Genomic DNA, 20,325 nt, shown 5'->3' with positions numbered 1-20,325 from the left:
GCAGGCCAGGTGTGGTGGCTCACACCTGTAATCACAGCACTTTGGGAGGCCAAGGCGGGAGGATTGCTTGAGCCCAGGAGTTCAAGACCAGCCTAGGCAACGTGGTAAAGCCCCGTCTCTACAAAAATTAGCTGGGTGTGATGGTACCCGCCGGTGGACCCAGCTACTCAGGAGGCTGAGATGGGAGGATCGCTTGAGCCCTGGGGGTCAAGGCTGCAGTGAGCCATGATCATGCCACTGTACTCCAGCCTGAATGACAGGGCAAGAACTTGTCTAAAAAAAAAAAAAAAAAAGCAGAAACCTATTTACAAATGAAATCTATGAAATCTTTTTTTCTTTTAAATCTATGAAATCTTGCTCAGAAACCAAATAATTAAAGCAGTTTAAAGCAAAACTACTCTGAGTGACCTAAGCGGGAGAGTCCTACCCTCTCAGCCTCTCACCAACACAAAGGAAGACTCTAAGCACCTAGGCAGAAGCCAGGAGCCAAGAGCAGTTTCATAGAGCACCAGACTCTAATACTATATGAAAAGTGACCCAACTTGGAAGATGTAAACTACCTTATCAAAACAAAAACCCTGATAGCTAGAGCAGCAGACTCCATGTGGTAAGGAAGTAGATAGTAAAGAATCTACATGGTAAGAGAGTACATGCTTCTCTGTGGCTTAAGAATATTTTATTAAAAATATTTTATTTTTATAGCTCTAAGAGGAGGCCCTAGTGCTAATCTAATTCTTATCAAATCTATTTGAAGAGGGCCAGGTGTGGTGGCTCATGCCTGTAATCTCAGCACTTTGGGAGGCCAAGAGCAGGTGGATCACCTGAGGTCAGGAGTTCAAGACCAGCCTGGCCAATGTGGCAAAACCCCATCTCTACTAAAAATACAAAAAATTAGCCAGGTGTGGTGGTAGGAGCCTGTAATCCCAGCTACTTGGGAGGCTGAGGTATGAGAATCACTTGAACCTGGGAGGCGGAGGTTGCAGTGAGCCGAGATTGTACCACTGCATTCCAGCCTGGGTGACAGAGCGAGCCTCTGTCTCCAAAAGAAAAAAAAATCTATTTGAAGAGAAGGAGCTAGAGGCATATTGCTGGGGTCTGGTTAAAGGGCTTTACAGAGGACATTTGGGTTCCAGCCCACTAGTAGCCTGCCTTTTCTCATTCTAATACCTCACACTCTCAGCACCGGGGGAGCATTCTAAGGAACTTTCCAGGGCCTCTTACCTGGTTATCTGGGTGGTTGACAGTGAAGTAGCCCACACAGACGATGACCTCATGAAGGAGGCTTTCACAGGAGACTTGGCTGCAGTGGCCCAGCAGGGAACTGGCCATGTGCCGGAATGCAAGGGACAAGCCCTCTGCCCCTACAATAGACTGACAAAGACAAGGAGCAGTTAGAAGCCCTCAGCCCAGGGAGAGCCAGGGCTGCAAATCACAAAGCAAGACTGGCCCTGTGCACTTTCTGCCACGGTGCTGGAAAAACATGACAATTTCTACAGTACTATGCTTAACACTTTAGTTTAGGGGTTCTTGTTCTAATAAACGACCATAATAAATGCAATGTTTAACCTGAAAAGGGACAGTAGTAGACCAAATGCCTGTACCACGTGGATCAAGACATTATCTACCTAAAGCACAGTTATTTATTGTATTTTTAATAACTTAATTTTTCTCATATACAAATATTCTTACTGTAGAAAATCTGGAAAAGCATAAAAAACCTAAAATTCACCTGTAAATCTACCACATAGCTAAATTCCAACACTTTTTTTTTTCTGAAGGAGAAAATATTTTCTTGTACACAGAGTTAAACATATATTTCTAATATTTATGTTTAAACAAAAAATATAAATAACAACAGTTGTTATTCAAATAAGTAGCTCTATAAACCAAAGGCTCCCAAAAGAATGTAAAAAAACAAACAAAAAATTCTCCCTAAAACCATGAAACCCCTCAGCTATGGGACTTCTGGGATCCTTTCTCCAGACAGGCAAAGGGCTGTCGGCGGTGGGCAACTCAAGAAGAGAGTCTGAGTCTGTCTGTGCAGCCTGCAGCTTCTATTTAATAAACATGTCAAACAGACAGAGCGACAGGAGGGCAAAGGGGAGAGGCGAAGCCCACAGAATATACTTGCAGCCCACACTGGAATGAAGCACCACTGCTGGCCTGTGGGAAAAGGCAGCGTTTTAAACTCATCTCTTGATTTGAGGTCTTAGTGGGCTTGAACCAGGTTGGATACATAGCAGCTTAGAAGTTTCAATGAATTCACTTTACTTAACAGTGGGTAAAACAGAGCCATTTTAGTGAGCATTCCTGAAACAAAATTACTGCTAAATTTTAAGAGTGCCTTTTGTCTGTTTCACAGTCCCAAAACAAAAAAATGTTTTTCAAGCCCCAAAGAGACTTCAGAAGGGCTTTGCTCCTTTAAATCAAGTAGTGACACCTTCTCAGCTCAGCCTTTATTTAATTAGTCACGTCCAGCATGCTGTGACCTAGTGCCCTCTGTTTAACCTTCACTGATAAGAGCAGGTCAAGGGGCATATAAGTTTGAATATAAAAATTAAACCAATTTTTCAAGTAAACTATATTTCCTTTTTAGCCAGAATTAATTGCCAAGTCAGTACATTGATTTGTTTCCTGAGACCACCTTCGATTGTAAAAACTGTCAAACTGAATGCAATATACAATATCTCCAGTCTCAAGGTCACCCGTGCCAATATGAATTCAGAGTGAAATCAGACTCTTTGCTGAAGAGGGAAAAATATTTTGACAGCCTTATTGGTATACAATGAAATGGAACCAGCTAGGAAAATACTCTGATGGATAGTCTTTTGTACTATTACATGATGGGTTCTCACACAAAATAAGCACACAGGTTTGTGGCTTTGAAGAAGGGTGAAGGAGCACTGGGAATGCTGCATTCAGTTTCCAACCTTCTGACTCAGCATGTCTGTTTAGGTAAATTCTTCTTTTCAGAAACTGAGTCAGTTCACATTTTCTGGGGGCCTACTATGTGCTAGCGAGCACAGCACTTTTATGCAATCATATTTAATCCTCACATAGTCTTGTGAGATAGGTGTTCTTAATCTCCATTTTACAGATGAGGCAATAGAGTCTTAAGTGTTCAAATGACTTGTCTAAGGTCATACAATTTGAAGAGGTAACGTGATGGCTCAAAGTCATGTCATTCTGACTCCAGATTCAGGGGTCTAATGAGGATGCCTCCCTGTAACAGCTCTGTATTCTTGTGATGCATTCGAACCCAAATCATCAACATGTCTTATATCATCTTGTCTAACTCTTCAGCAGGTCAGACAATTTATCTCACTTCAGTTTTTTTCTTCAATTCCTTTGAGCCTCCCAGGCAATTCATAAATTGTCTCTCAGATTTTTCTGAGGTCAGATCAGGCTGAGATGTACACCTTCCTTCTTTCCACTTAAAATCTCTTTTCCTGTTCTTTATATAAATAGTTCCTAAAATCTCACTTTTGACATGTAAGTTGTTTTGATGAACTAGAACATGAGTTTCTCTGACCATAACTATCACAAAAATAGTACTTTCCTGGAAAACTCATCCATTGCTATACAGTACAAATACTATGTATTTAATTTACTGAAGCATTATATTCTTGATCACGCCCATCTACATCAATGGTGTCTACGTAGACAGACGTGTTGCTTTAGCTGGTGAAGCCTGTTTCCCTTCCCTTGAATATGGAAGGCTTATGACTGACTCAACCAATAAAGTATGGTTGATAGGTAAGTATATGACTTCTGAGGCTAAGTCATAAAAAGTCCTGTAGCTTCTGTTGGTTTCTCTTGGAACACTTGCTTTCTGGAAGCTTCCTCTTAGGACACTCCCATTCAGAATCGAGACACCATAGTGTTTTAAAAAGTCCAAGTCACATGGAGAAGCAGTAGTAGATGCTCTGGCCACCAGTCCTAGGTGAATCTTGTCTTTGAGTCATCCCAGGCATCAAACATGACAGTAAAGAGCCTCCAGATGACTTTAGCTCCTAGCTGTAGCCATGACGTCACAGAGCAGAGTCAAACCATTTCCACTGTGATAAGCCCCATCTGAATTCTGAACTCCTAGAATCTGTGATCAGAAATAATTGTTTCCCCCAATAAGTTAATCTGTTTGTTTTTCAATGCATAAAAGTAATTAAGAAAAAATACATTGTCATTGGTATATTAAAGGCCCCGATGCTAGAAATTCTGGGCATTTAGGTCCCCTCACATGCTGATGAAGAGTCAGAAAGAAACATGAAGGATAAAGGGTACCTGGAAACTACAGCTAGGAAGAGAATAAGAAAGAGTAAAGGCAAGACTGATAAAAGAAGAGAGGAGAGACAGGAGAGAGACAAAAAAGAAAAAACAGGAAGGAAAGAACTGAGAAGGAAATATAGAGTTGCGTGAGAAGAAGGAAGAAAAGGTACTGGAGAATTGTGAGAACCAGTCAAGAAAGGGCATTCCAAATGAGAGCCAGGGCATTTGATTTTGAGAATAATTGTTTTATATTTATTTTTTATTTATTTTGTTATTTCATTTCTTTTTATCCCTAGAGACACTGATTTTGAGAATAGTTGAACCCGCTTGAACCACTCTGGTTTTATTCCTGCTGTTTTCAGCAAAAGGGGCTCAAGTAAGGGATGTTTCAAGTTGGATATAGCAAGGATCTGGAAAGGAGAAATGTTTTTTATCTTAGTTGGGCACAAATGATTCCAGAAATAGGCTTTTGATTTTTCTTTTTGATTTTTTCTTTTCCTTTTTCCTTTTTTAATGAAATCACTTGACACTATCACCCAATATTAAGCCCTTTAGGCTTAAAGGCCACTAGGGAGCAGGTCTGGTGAAGTTCAGTGGTGCTCCTTTGTGAGTGAGCCTGCACAGGCCACAAGTTCACAGGAGGAGAGGGGCAGGGAGCAGGGACCTAGGGCTCCGTGACAGAGTGACTGACCGAACAGCTGACTTATCCTAGATGCTTGTTTATGATATGGAGTCCCCTGTAGCAGTATAAATGTTGATCAAGAAGACCCGTGAACAGGAAGCTAAGAGACAGTTTTTAGATATTTGCTATTCCATAATCCGTTAACAAAAGAAATCACTCCCTTTCGACCCAGCTGATGGGTAGACTGGTGGACTCCATATCCTCAGCATGTAAAGTTAAGGTTCCCTGATTTCCAAACTGTTTCCAGACAGAATACGGTGGGCTTAGGTCTTCATAAAACACAGATGTTATGTTCAACCCTGAGGCAAGAACCACTGACATTTTTTGGAGCAGATATCTCTCATTTATGTGTGGCTGTAACCTCCCAGAACTCTAGGTATTGTGCAGTCAGTTACCACCTAAGGCTAGTTCAACTGCTCTGGAGACAGAAAAGCATTAACCCAAAGGAAGGGATTTCTGTTCTTGTGACAGATAAACTAATTCTATAAAGTTGAAAGATACTAGATCCAATGATACAACTTAGTCACAAATTTCCTTTTTTGAACAAAATGACAGGAAGACATAAATTAAAGAACTGCACATTTGTCATCAGCTACAATATAGAACTATTCCTCCCATCTCAGAATGGCAAAGTCCAGTATTTTCATACATTTGTATCTCTGTAACCTTTTTCCCTCTGAGCAAAGCAATTCATCTAAATTATGGGTTCATCATCTGCCAAGTTTGTTCCTTTTTTAATGAAATCACTTGACAGTTAATAAACTGAAAGAGAAAGTCTATTCCTTGGGGCTTGCTCTGTTCCAAAGGTTCAGTGTTTTTGAAAATTAAATTTCCTACATGAAAAAAAAATCTGTTTCCAGGCTGACAGTCTGGTGTTAGAGCATAAAGCAATTCTTCTTTCTTTAGCTATAAAAACTTAATAGCTAAAGATGCAAATCCCTGTAAAGCTAGTTATACACTTTACATTGGATACAAAATCAGCTAAACCATCCGTAGAAAGTCATATCAATCAATTTATCTAATTTTGGTTCTATTTACATAAGAAACCATTACTTTCCTTAATATTTAAAAGTTGATGAGATGATAATGTCCTGATCTAAAGAATACCAGACAAAAGATTTATAAATAGCAGCATGGCAAAGGATGAACATAGGCTTTGGGGTGGGGGAGTCATAGTTACTAGTCCTGGTTCACAAACATGTAACCTTGGGCAAATTACTTAACTGTCAGCTTCTCTATCTGTAAAATGGGTATAATAATACTTTGCATGGTAGCTATGAGAATAAATGAGAATGCTAGATGTTATAGAGCATCTAATACAGTTCCCAGAAAATAGTAGTTTAATAAATTATAATATATATTATAATTCCATTTATTGTAGTTTATTCCTTATGCCCCAATTCAGGAGAAGAATCTGACATCCTGTCTACACTAAAATATTAACTCTTGATTGGTTAACATTGATATAAACCAATACTTGGTACCTGAAAAGCAGGCAGATGAAGAGCTGCAAAGCTGTTGAAGAAACGTAAACTCTGAATGGCCACTTGGATGGTATTTTGAGTGTAATTCTCCTTGGGACTGGCAGTGCTGGGGTCCAAGATGGTGCCATGGAAGAGGACGCAGTAGAGCATATGAAGAACTCCAGCCAGGTCGGTTGCCTGAAGAGCAGCTGTCAGCCCTGTGGGATCCTGGCGATTATTGTCAAATATGCTGTATGACCTGACAAAGAAACGTTCAATTCTTTGAGAAAAACTACTTAAAGGATGTTAGCAATTTGTATAGGTTAAATGAAACAAGACAAGCAGACGGTTAAAAACAAACCATCTGAGTTGTATAATATGGTAACAAGAAACTTCAAGGAATAAATGCAGCCCTCCCCACCAACTGCACTGTGGCTTCTTCTTCTCCTAGAAGACCAGGCTGCTGCAGCAGTGTCAACTGAGCACTCTGCAGCCAGTGCTGAGGTTGCCAACCACCCTTCCCACACTTTATAGCCTACGTAGCCTCACTTTGTTTAGTATCCTGGGTCTGGGCAAAGTGGACAGAGTCTGTGAAAGCTTTTGGGACTCAGAGGCCAAAAACACTCCTAGCTTCCTTTCTGGATATATAAAGGCACTCTTGTTAGGGGAGGCAGCTATTAGGAAAGCATGAGGCCTCAAAAACCCAGTAATGTGTTGGTATACTGTGGTAGGGAGATTCTTCAGCTGCTATTGAAGCCCCTTTTCCAACATTGAGGAGTACAGGCAGGACAGGTTGTAGAAGCCACAGTTCCAAGAACAAGCAAGTACTGGATTAGGTCTACACAAATCAGATGAAGTCAGCTTAGCTACCGTGGCAGGTAATGTTACAGAAGAGCAAGAAGAGACAATGGCAGTCGGAAATGAATTCCTAAAATCAATAGTAAAGCAACAGGGGTATGCTAAATCTACCGCATCCTTGAACTAAGGTATTTTTTATTTTTTTCTTTTATTTATTTTTAATTTTTCCCTTCCTTTCACAGGTGTTAAAAAAAAAACTAGAACCACCCAATGTAGGGCTTGAACCCACTGACTCTGGGATTAAGAGTCCCATGCCTCTACCAACTGAGCTAGCCAGGCAATTCTGAATTAAGGTATATGTGAAGCATCTAGTGACCAAGAGCAGGCAGTTATAGTAAACATGGCTGCCAAGCATTCACTCCTTTAAACAGAAACTGTACAAAGATTTCTAAGGAATCACCTCTCCTTAACTCATAGCCAATATGCTTCACATAGACCTCCCTCCCTATTTACTCTGGCTCAAGGGTGCCCAGGCCTAAGGTAAGCCACACATTTCTCTGGCTGTTGAGCATCACTCAGGGATGCCACATGTCACAATCAGAGCTAATGGGATAGAGGGAGATACTTTTGCTGAGACGCTTGGGAAGAAGTCATCACTTTTTCCTCTACTGGGTTTGAATCTGAGATGTAAGGTTTGGAGTTGCTATAGCCACTTGTAACCACTGCACAAAACCTCAGGTATCTTATTGCTCTTTCTTCATGACACTCTGATTTTTCTCAGGGAGGCAAGTTACAAGTTTCTACTCAATGTCTTCCTTTAATGTGGCACGATCTACACAATACTGAGCAGGAGTGCTTTTATGTTTCTGGCATGGCATAATACTTTTCCCTATTTTTTAACACTATGAGTTAGTGTTAAAAATCTGGGTTAGTGTGTGTATAGGTATGTGTGTGTATTTATATATATATACACACACACACACATATATACACACACATATATATACATATATACACACACATATACACACACACACACACACACACACACACACACACACACATATATACGTTGTCATTTGTCATTCCTTTCAGCTGGAACCCAGGATGGGAGGCAGTCCTTGAAGAACTATGCTTACTTCATTATCTTTCCCAGAAGCACTCAAGAGGTGTCACTAATTAAATGAGAATTGAGAGGTGCTGACTGGCAAATTTCTAGTATCTTGTCTAGTTTTCTCAATTCATAACTTAGTTTTTCCAAAGAGATCATTTTATTCATTTTACTTTGCTAGTTGCATCAAAGCAGTTTTATTCATAACCACGGTACACATTCATTTCTTGAATGTGCACTATTTCTAAGAATACAGCCAAATGATATGACATCTTCATATACCTTGTTCTCTACCCAAGAAAGAAGCTCTCTTATGAAACACTGTCATCTCATTTATATGGCAGGATCTGCCAAGTACGTTCATATATTTCATCTTATCTCATTCTTACTGGGTTTTCATAGTTGGTAGAGAAGTTATTCATCCTCTCATTGTGCACATGAAGCAAGTGAGACCTACAGAAATAAGGTGAAGTGTTTTAGGTCATACAAATTTTTAGTGGCAAAAGCAGGGATATCACCCAGGGCTTTTGACTGTTTAGGGTCAGTGCTTTGTCCATGGACCAAAACATCCAGGTCAAACAGAGGCTGACCTCCTCTTTTCTCTCGATGTCTTCTTTTAACTCATATTTTGTGATTAAATACTGTTAAGATATACAGAGACTATAATGCAATCTTGTATTGTCGAGGGGAGATATTTTTGTCTCATAGTACTCAATAAAAACAAAAGTTTAAGAAATGATATTTATTTGCTTATAGGTATATCTGAACCTTTACACAAACTTCTGTTAGCTAATGTCAGCTGGCCCTTACTTCCTTCCATTAAAGCCAAAAGAGTTAGGGGTCAGACCCTGACTAGAGACGTGAGTAGAGATTAATGTGTCTGAGTTTATTATATAGGTTCCAAAAAGGGGCCTGTGTTTGTTTAACACTGATTGCCTTTTAGAACCAGTGACAAGTCAGAAGATATTTCTCCCTAAATCTAATTTCTAATAGGTTTTCAGAACCTTGAGGATGACTGACATCACTGCTGGTGACAACGGTTTTACTGCTCTGTGATTCAGAATGGTGACTTTCCTTTTACTCTTGTGTTGCTTTTAAACTGATATCAGCATTTCTAATACAGATATTCAGGAATATAGCTTTGTCATTTAAAACATTTTATAATACTTAGTCTTTCTGAGCATTTATTAAGTGACAAGAATTCACTGCTATTTCCTCTTCCAAAGAATACATGTAAAAAATCTTAAAAAAAAAAAAAAAGTGAAAGTTATCAGAACATCTCCTCTCCTGTACCATTATTTAGGAAAACACTAATCTGATGGATTATAAAACAATACAGCCCAGTCTTTTGCAAATATTATCCTAATGAAATGAAAACGGTAATTGAGGAAAATCTGCTAAATAAGCATTTAAGAACTTAGATGTGGAAATGGTTCAAAATGCATAAAATAGTGTTTCATGGAAAAGACCATTCACGTTGAAGACAGCCCACAGAATATATGGGGACAAGGGGAGGGTTTGACTGTCCCATTTGGCTTCCACAGGACTAATGTAGACCTGAAGGGACCATAGAGAATGTTTACTTTTGATTTAGCTTAAAGTACAGATAATTTGTCCATGAACAGGCCACTGGCTTCTGTTGGTCTTAACTGTCAGTTATAATCACTTTAAGCCTAAATGTTTATAAGAAAAAAGTAAAAGGCTTTATTCATATCAGGCAGGGGTAATGAAGTTTTCTTTAAAAAATACATAGAAGATGTGAAAAATAAGATCTGCAATTTTGTATAGTACATTCTGAGATATTTGTAATTTTACCAGATTTTAAGGTGTTTTTGTTAGGTCTCCAGGACTAGAGATCTTAGTGAGATGTTCATTTCTGTTTATCAAAAGCTAGATTCAATTAGGAAAAACTAAAATTGGTTTTTCATCAATACTACACAATGCCTGACAACCCTACTTTACCTTAAAGGGGAGTATAGCTGGGCAAAAACAGCATGATTTGTGTGGGCATGAAGTGCCATCCATTCCATCTTCATAAACCACTTATACACCGGGCCTTAGTTGGCCTAAAAAAGCAGCTGTGACAGTTCCAGACTCTATAATCCCTTTTTTTCTGCTTGTTTGCCCTCATTTCCATGGTCCCCAGATTTCCAGCTTGGTAACATCCACTCTGATCTTCAGTGCAGGTGGTCTTCTAGATTGTTCTCTTAGCTTCTTGGAGTTTGGCTTTGTTTTGGAATCCCTGAGGGATCTTGTGAGAACATCCCATTTTAGCCCTTAAACCCATAGACCTGCACTCAAAGATGTGCACAGTGTTGGAGTGGGTGAGACTAAGTCATTGTCTTCCCCCGTGATGGATGAGAACTTTACTGTTCAAGGAGAGGTAAATTATTTCTCAGCAGTATCCCAGTTTTTGGATATTATGTCCTGGGATATTCTGAGAAAGCCAAACGGTATCCAGTAACAACATCATTCATCAGGGTTTAAGGTGAGCACAAACAGGCATGATGTTCTGTCAGGTATTCTGTCTAAAAAGCCAAAGTACCTGTGCTCTGGGAACTCTGAGCACCTGTGATGTGAAAGGTTAAGACCAAGCCTCTGTTCTAGAGGCGTTACAGTCTATTAGTGGCAGGTGGGTGTATCAGTTTCCTATTGCTGCTGGAATAATTACCACAAGTTAGTGGCTCAAAACAATAAAAAATTTAATATTTTACAGTTCTGAAGGCCAGAAATTCAAAACTGATCTCACTAGGCTAAAATCAAGGTGTCACAAGAGCTGTGTTCCTTTTGGAGGATCCAGGGGAGAATCCATTTCCTTGCCTTTTCCACCTTCTAGAATATACCTCAATTCCTTGGCTTATGGCCCCTTATTGCAGCTTCAGAGCCAGCAACAGAGCATCTTCAAATCTCTTTCTAACGCTGACTTTCTTGCCTCCCATCTTTATTTATAAGGACCCTTGTGATTACATTGGGCCCCCCTGAATTATCCAGGATAATCTCACCATCTCAAGATCCTTAACTTAATCATATTTGCAAGATCCCTTAAGCCACGCAAGGTAATATTCACAGGTTCTGGAGATTCAAATATAGATACTGTTGTAGGAACTTTATTATGCCTACTCCAGAGAACCTAGTCATTCATGATTCATTCATTCAACAAATATTCACTGATGGCCAATTACGTGGCAAGCCCTATTCTAGGAACTGGAGTTCAGCAGTAAAATCTATGACCTTTTTCTCATAAAGCTTACATTTTAGTGCCGGAAGATATAAACGAACAAATATATAATATGTAATGTATGGTGTGATAGAGGAGCACGGGACATAGCTAGGAAATGAAGAAGTAGGAATGTGTGTGAAACTACTTTACATAGGGTGGTTGGGGAAGCCATTTCTAAGGCATTATTTAAGCAAAATTCTACAGAAAGTGAGGAAGAAAGCCATGTGGACACCTGGGGGAAGGGTGTTTCAGGTAAAAGAGCAGAAGATCCCAAGGCTTGGAGCCAGGAGTGTGCATGACATGTTCAAGCAACAGCAAGAAGGCCAGTGTGGCTAGAGCAGGTTGAGTAAGTGGAAGAGTAATAGGAGATGAGGTCAGGGAGGGAGCAGAGAACATCAGGTAGAGTCTTGGAAACCATTATAAAACTTTTACTGAGTGACATGGGAAGCCATTGTAAGGTTTTGAGCAGAGAAGTGATGTACTCCGACTTCATTTGAACAATGAGCACTACAGCTACTGGGTTGAAAACTCTTTAGAAGAGCCAAGGCAGAAGCAGGAAGACCAACTAGGAGGCTGCTTTAATCATCTACGTGAGAGATAATGGTATATGAATCAGGATGGTAGCCACGGATGTGGGAAGTGGTTGGATTCTGAAAATATTCAGATGGGCAAGCCAACAGATTTCCTGATAAATTGGATGTGGGTGTGAGAAAGAGGAGTAAAAAATGGCTCAATGCTTTTTGGCCTAACTGGAAGACTGTGGTTGCCATTTACAGAAATGGGGAAGAAAGTGAAGAGAGCATGTCTCAGGAGGAAAACCAGGGATTCAGTTTTGAACTGGTTAAATGTGAGATGCCTATTTTACATCACAGTGGTGACAGTGGATTGGAAGTTGTGTGAAATAAGCTTCGCAAGTATAGGGATTTTTGTCTCTTTTGTTTCACAGATATATCCCCAGGACTTAGAACAGTATCTCATATACAGTAGCTATTCAATACATATGTGTTGAATGGCTGAATAAATATACAAGCCCAAATTCAGAGGAGGAGTCTGGGCTTGAGATATTTGGAAGCCATCAACACAAAGATGGTATTTAAAACTAGAAACTTATTCTAGTGAGTCTAGAGTCTGAGGATTGATCCTTGGGATACCCCAAAGTTTAGAACCAGGAGAGATGAAAAGAAACCAGCAAAGGAAACTAAAAAATAGTCACCAGTAGGGTAAGAAGGAAACCAGGAGAGTATGGTGCCCTAAAAGCAAAGCGAAGATAGCTTCAAGGAGGAGAAAGTAATCAATAACAAAGGTTACCTACAAATAAACATGAGGACTAAAAGGAGGAAATATATACAAATGACTTAAGTCTTATTTTTAGATTATAAAAACCAATTCCACATGCTTAAGATGGGAAGAGGGTAAGTAACAGGGAATGGAATACGGTTTGTCAACAATAAGTGGGAAAAAAGACTTAGCAAATTAGGTGCCTGCCAGTTCAAATGAGAAAACAGCACTGCTTGATCACCAAAGAATATAAGTGAATTTTGACTAACAGGAGTACAACGTACACAACAAGGAAGGGTTAGTTCTGCTCCAGTGCACTGTATGACTATTCTGGAAGTACTGTGTCCAGCACTGGGTGTAGCTAATTCAGGACACAAAGTATCAAAGTTCCCAAGTAAAGTGATCCCTGTGGTAAAAGTGTCTGGAAATAATGTCACCCAAGGAATATTTGAAGGAATCGGGAAGTTTAGCTCAGAACTGAAGGACCCAAAGGCTATCTTCAAACTGAAGAAGTATTTATTTATGACCCCAGGGGAGACATGTTACTAGAAAGCATATATGAAATAAATCTATGGAAAAGGTTCTAGGGCTAGGGGTGGTGGTACACGCCTATAGTCCTGCTGCTTGGGAGGCTGAGGCAGGAGCATCGCTGGAGCCTAGGAGTTCAAGGCTGGGTGAGCTATCATCGCCTCACTGCACTCCAGCCTGGGTAACATAGTGAGATCCTATCTCTGAAAAAAAAAATTCTAATAATGAGAACACCTAAAAGTGAAGTGGGCTGTTTGGTGTGGTATGACATTCTTCTTCATCCTGGAAGAGGTGGAAGGTCACATCCACTGTAGTAGCAGAGGGCACTTAAGACTCAGCTGGGCATGAGCCTGGATGATGTCTAAGATTCTGTTCAATTCTGGGATGTTACAACAGATGTAAATCTACTTTGAAAATTACAGTCAGTCGGCTGGGCGTGGTGGCTCACGTCTGTAATCCCAGCACTTTGGGAGGCTGAGGTGGGCGGATCATGAGGTCAGGAGATTGAGACCATCCTGGCCAACATGGTGAAACCCTGTCTCTACTAAAAATACAAAAAAATTAGCTGGGTGTGGTGGCACACACCTGTAATCCCAGCTACCCGGGAGGCTGAGGCAGGAGAATGGCTTGAACTCAGGAGGTGGAGGTTGCAGTGAGCTGAGATCACGACACTACACTCTAGCCTGGCGACAGAGTGAGACTCCATCTCAAAAAAAAAAAAAAAAAAATTACAGTCAGTCTGTCTCTCTCACAGACACACACACATACAGCACACCCTCCCTCTCTAACCTTTTATGTTATTTATATAGTAGGTGTGGACAATAGCTTGTTTAATGCAAATCTAATTTGGAGCTCTGTTGAAGAAAATGGGGATGACTTAACGGAGAGCTGAGGGTAAAAGAAAAGTCAAGGTGGAATGTATGTATGTGTAAGCAATCTAAGACAGTCAGGACATTTGGTTAGAGAACAGCAAAAATAGGCTGGGTGTAGTGGCTCATGCCTGTAATCCCAGAACTTTGGGAGGCTGAGGTGGGCGGATCACCTGAGGTCAGGAGTTCAACACCAGCCTGGCCAACATGGTGAAACCCTGTCTCTACTAAAAATACAAAAATTAGCCAGGCATGGTGGCATGTGCCTGTAATCCCAGCTACTAGGGAGGCTGAGGCAGGAGAATGTTTTGAACCCGGGAGGTGGAGGTTGCCGTGAGCCGAGATTGTGTTACTGCACTGTAGCCTGGGGAACAAAGCGAGACTCCGTCTCAAAAAAAAAAGGCTGGGCACGGTGGCTCACGCCTGTAATCCCAGCACTTTGGGAGGCCGAGGTGGGCAGATCACGAGGTCAGGTTATCAAGACCATCCTGGCTAACACAGTGAAACCCCATCTTTACTAAAAAAAAAAAATACAAAAAATTAGCTGGGCTTGGTGGAGGGTGCCTGTAGTTCTAGCTACATGGGAGGCTGAGGCAGGAGAATGGCGTGAACCTGGGAGGCGGAGCTTGCAGTGAATGGAGATGTGCCACTGCACTCCAGCCTGGGCGACAGGGTGAGACTCTGTGTCAAAAAAAAAAAAAAAAAAAAAATAAGGAGAAAAAGAACATTAAAAATATAGGGAAAATTAAAAAGTGAGAACATTAGGTAGGACAGGGTCAGATACCTGGGAGAATTTCCAGTTACCTGAGTATGAGTTTCAGGTGAACTCAAAGAGGAATCTTTTTTTTTTTTTTTTTTTTTGAGGCAGGGTCTTGCTCCGTTGCCCAGGCTGCAGTGTGGTGGCACAATTGTAGCTCACTATAACCTTGAACTCGTAGGCTCAAGCAATCCTCCCATCTTAGCCTTCCAAGTAGCTGGGACTACAGGCATGTGCTACTACACCTGGTTAAGTTTTTAATTTTTTGTAAGATGAGGTCTTGCTATGTTGCCGAGGGTGGTCTCAAACCCCTAGCCTCAGGTGATCCTCCCATATCACCTCTTAAAGTGTTGGGATTGCAGCTGTGAGCCACTGTGCCTGGCTAAAGAGGAACTCTTCAGACGGGAACCTTCCTGAGACGAGAAGTAACAGATGATGAAAACGGAATGGACAGTCTTGCTGTTTGGGATCAACAACCTGGAAGAGGCTGAAGAAAGAGCAAGACCAGAGGACACCAATAAGAATGGAAGGTAAAGGACAAGGCCACTAAGAAGAAGAAACTCTAGACCCTGGCAAAGGTCTGAATGGAGACACAACAAAGTGGAAGAGTAAAGAGGTGACAGGCTCAGGACAATCTTAGGAAAATGAAAGGTGAATGAAGGGGCAGGGAGGAGCCTATGAGGTGAGAAGGCAGGCAGCTCTGGGTGACTGACAACAAGATATCCTCCTAGATCTTGGAACTGCAGGCTAGGGCTGTTGTCCAGTACTGCCTCTCAGATGGGACACTTTTGACCTCTCTAGCTTCAGTTTTCCCATACTGTAAACAGCAAAGGACCCTGTGCTAACACACTGGTTTGGCTAGTTGATACTTTGGGCCTCTCTTTACAGTTTGGAAGTTGGGCTGAAGGAGCTCTGCCAGAGGCTATGTTGTGTTGCCAAGTAAAGGTAATTGCTTCTGCTGGGGGAGTAACTGGGAGGAAAAAACTGTCATATCAGGTGCTGCATTAAGATTCCAGTACCCTCCTAAATGATCTTTCTGGCTTCCACTCTTGCCTCTCTAATCCATTCTTCACAGAGTAAACAGATGCTTTTTACTTTTTAAGCCACTATCCTGTCTAAAATCCTCCAGTGGTTTCCCCTTACACTTAACAGCAGAATTCAGATTTCTCATCTTTCTGTCCTCATCTCCTGGCCTTTACTTATTGACTTCATCTTCTACCACTTTCTTTCTGGCTCTTCACATTCCAATATATCACTTTCTCTGTTTCTGGAACATCCCACCTCAAGGTCTTGCCATTCTTCTCAACTAGAATACTCTTTGCTTGGGTCTTTACATGCCTGGCTCCGTCTTAGCTTGTCATCTCCCCAGAGAGGCCTTTCCTGACCACTTTGTCTGCAGAAGCCCTTGACCAAGACATTCAGCTATATTACCAGGCTTTATTTTCTCATGTCACTAGCTAAAATAATCTTATTTGTATATTGGTTGATTGTTTTTTCCCCATTAGACTGTAAATTTCATCAGAGTGGTGTCTTGTTCACCAATCGATCCCCAGTACCTTGACAAGGTCTGGGACATAGCACATAGTAAATAGGTATGAGTAAATATTTGCCAAAGAAATGGAAGGAAGAAAGGGAAAACTGATTTTAGCAAGGCATGCCAAAGGAATGAAGGCCTTGGATGCCTATTTCCTAACTCAGAGAAAGAAGAACATGAGATGTGGGCAGTCCTTCTTCTTAAGTATAGAATAGGCCCAGGAAATGGGATTCTGGCATAGGCCAATGATTGTTCACTGGTATTTGCCAGCTCTGCCAATGAACAGCTGTTTCTCAAGTTCTTATTTTGTTTTGTTTCAGGTGCTATGTGCCTGACGGGGAGCTGCTAGGATATTTAGCTTCTTTCTCTAGGTAAATCTTTTAACTCTAGACACAAACCATGTATACAAGGAAAGAGAAATAATGAACTGCACGTTGACAAATATCAAGTAAGTGGCATAAATAGTATGTTCCACCTCATATTTCAGAGGAAAACATCTCTTTGATGGAATCAAATAGGACTGGATTGGATTCTGGGAAAGAAAAGTCAAAGATGATGAAGGCTTTGGGTCTTAAAATCTACTCAGATTACTGGAATCATAAGCAGAATAAGGTAGTCAGGAGGGACAGCCAACTTTGGGTGAAAGCCAATGAGCTCAGGATCTAACATATTAAATATAAGTTCCTGGTAGAAATTGCCAGTAGGAATTCCAGGAGGAAATGTCTATCATGGCCTTGTTATGAATATGGTTTGGGCCTTAACCTTACTTGCTGTGGCTTGATTTACCTTTCCTGCCTATCTCCTTTTAATTTTTAATTAAAAAAGTTAGAGACATATACTTCTATAAGCTATCTCAAGTTTTTGGAACAAAATGGGTTATAATGAATACATGAATATGTAAAAAATAGCATCTTAGACAAGAAATAAGAGTGACAGATGTTAGCCGCCATTTACTCCTGTCACGTCCAACCCTGTGAGGGAAGAAGTAACACATTCATTTTTATATGTGAGCAACAGGCTTTGAAAACCTAAAGAACCAGGGCTAGGCATGGTGGCTCACGCCTGCAATCCCAACACTCTGGGAGGCTGATGCAGGAAGATCACTTAAGCCCAGGAGTTCGACGCCAGCGTGGGCAACATAGGGAGAGCTCGTCTCTACAAAAAAAAAAAAAAAAAAGAAAAAAGAAAAAAGAAAAATCAGAGAATTAGCGGAACACAGCAGTGCATCCCTGTAGTCTCAGCTACTTGGGAAGCTGAGGTTGGAGGATAGATTGAGCCTGGAGGATTGAGGCTGCAGTAAGCCGTGATCACTCTTCTGCATGCTGCCACAGGTCACAGAACTGAGAAAGCTGAAACTGAGCCCACATCTTTCTGACTTCCCAACCTGTGCTCTTCAACATATTACACATAGTTTTCCTCTTGAGATCCTGCCTCCTCAGTCTCCTAGAGCCAGTGAGAATCTGACTGCAAATGTATCCTGGACACATTCTGCTCCTCTAAACCCTGCATGTTGAGGCCATCATCCCTTGTCCCCTGTGAGAATGGTAAGTCAGTGGAGACTGTCCTAAACTTTGGCCCTATGGGCTGGGGCCCAGCCAGTTCCCTTTCTGCCTAGCACATAGAGAGCACTCATGTGAACTGTACCAATGAAGTTGTCATCTTTCCGTTCCTTCAAATCAACTAGGGCTTTATGTCAGCTGGGATGGATCTTTCGGAAGTCCCTCTATTAGCACTGCCATTGTGAGTACAGAGACAGCCCAGAAGTTCCTGCTTCTGTATTCTTCTCATTCTCCAGATCTGAAGGATATGGACAGTCACTCCTCCTTATTAGTCTAGAGGCTGTTTTAACTTCTTTGACAGTGTGAGCAGGATTCTTGAATGCTTGTAGGGAGATAGCCCACATGAAACACTCAGCTCAGGGTATATCAAAGGTGCTCAACAAATGTTACTTCTTTTAGTGCTATTTGCCTAGTCCTGTTACATTCACTTCATTGCCCATCTCCCAATACCAACAAACCTTTTGTCCAAAGACAGTAGCTAATGACAACAAAATATTTAGGAATGGGCTGACAGTATCAAATAAGAGACTGCAGAGAGAATAGAAAGCAGTTGAGAACAGGAGACTGGGAACTCATTTATCTTTAGAGGAGGGTGGAAAGTAGCAGGCTATATTTTTCAAGTATAACCACAGCAACATTTCTGGTCCCCTATGCTCTTCTAGAACCTTCATCCTCCCCAGGAAGAGGCAAAGTCTATTTCTCCTTTTTTTGAAGCTAGATGGGACTTCACGACTGCCTTGGTGAACAGAACGCAGTGCAAGTGATGCTGTGTGATTTCTGAGGCTGAGTCATAAAAGGTGATACGGTTTCTAGCTGCTCTCTCACTGCCAGGATGCTTGTTCTTGGAACACAGCCACTATGCTGTGAGGAAGCCAATTAAGCCTTGCAGAGACCCCACATGGAAAGACCCCCAGCTGACAGCCAGCATCAACCACAGATGTGTGAACAAGCACTCAGATGATTCCAACTACCAATGTCTTCTGAGGCCGCAGACATTGTGGAACAAAGATAACCCATCCTCTCCGTACCTTAAAAGAATTCCTGACCCACAGAATCTGTGAGATTAATAGATGGTTGTTTTATGCCACTAAATTTTAGGGTAATTTTCTGCACAGCCACTGTAACCATAACAAGAAGAAAAACGAAGGAAAATATGAGGTACAGTGAGACCAGGGGAGTTCAGGAAGAAGAGTAGGTTCATATTAGTCTGCATGTTGCCAAGGAGCAAGTAGACCTTATACTAATAGGTAGCACTAGGGAGACAGATTTCAGCTTGGTATAAGGAGAGATGGTTTAAGCATCAACAACTCAAGCTCCCCTTAGTAAGTAATGAGTTTCCTGTCACTGGAGGTGTTCAACAGAGACCGAGAGGCTTACTGAAAAGATTCAAACCTGACTGGAAGACCAGATAGGGGACTTTAAGTTTCCTTTCAATCAACAGAATGTGGCAGTAGATTAGATCTGGGGTATCATGAGGAGAGATTAGAGATGATGAGGTTTGGAGCTTGATGCCTGAGAGACTGGTGATACCATACATAAAAACAGTGTCTATGAGAGGGTTTTTCAAAACATTCTTCTTTCCATTCCTTTCGTGTCTTACCTGGACAACTGTTAATGCCCCTTGCACTTTCCACCTTCTAATACATTCTTCACACGACATCTGACTAGTGCTCCCAAATATGGTTCTTAGCAGGTCACTTCCCTGCTCAAAGGCTTTAAAAATTCATTTTATGTTTTTAAAAATTTTGTGGGTACACAGTAGGTATACATATTTATGGGATACCTGAGATATTTTGATACGGGCATGCAATGAGTAATAATCACATCACGGAAATGGGGTTATCTGTCTCCTCAAGCATTTATCCTTTGTGTTAAAAACCATCCAATTATATTCTTTTCATTATTTTAAAATATACAATTAAATTATTACTGACTATAGTCACCCTGTTATGATATCAAATATTTAGTCTTATTCACTCTCTTTTATTTTTTTGTACCCATTAACCATCCCCAGCTCTCTCCCACTCACTACCCTTCCCAGCCTGTGGCACCCATCCTTCTACTCTCCATCTCCATGAGTTTGTTTTGATTTTTAGATCCCACAAAAAAGTGAGAACACATGATGTTTATCTCTCTGTGCCTAGCTTATTTTACTTAACACAATGACTTCAAATTTCATCCATGTTGTTGCAAATGAGAGGATCTCATTCTTTTTTATGGCTGAATAGGACTCCATTGTGTATATGAGTACATTTTCTAT

The 20,325-nt window shown here is 41.0% G+C and overlaps 1 protein-coding gene across 14 annotated transcripts in view; it reads right to left on the bottom strand.

The window, feature by feature from the left end:
- The window catches only part of SCAPER (S-phase cyclin A associated protein in the ER), a 581,035-nt gene that overhangs the window by 26,773 nt on the left and 533,937 nt on the right, over window positions 1-20,325 (bottom strand). For all 14 annotated transcript variants that reach the window (XM_055277642.2, XM_063638678.1, XM_055277646.2 and 11 more), the window contains 2 exons: window positions 6,433-6,670; window positions 1,222-1,371 (listed from right to left, as the gene is read on the bottom strand). In XM_055277642.2, coding sequence (XP_055133617.2) covers window positions 1,222-1,371; window positions 6,433-6,670 — 388 coding nt within the window. The remainder of the gene's footprint in view (window positions 1-1,221; window positions 1,372-6,432; window positions 6,671-20,325) is intronic.

The sequence above is a fragment of the Symphalangus syndactylus genome, chromosome 5 (assembly GCF_028878055.3).
Source record: "Symphalangus syndactylus isolate Jambi chromosome 5, NHGRI_mSymSyn1-v2.1_pri, whole genome shotgun sequence".
NCBI lineage: Eukaryota > Metazoa > Chordata > Mammalia > Primates > Hylobatidae > Symphalangus > Symphalangus syndactylus.
This window is presented reverse-complemented; position numbering and strand designations above follow the sequence as displayed.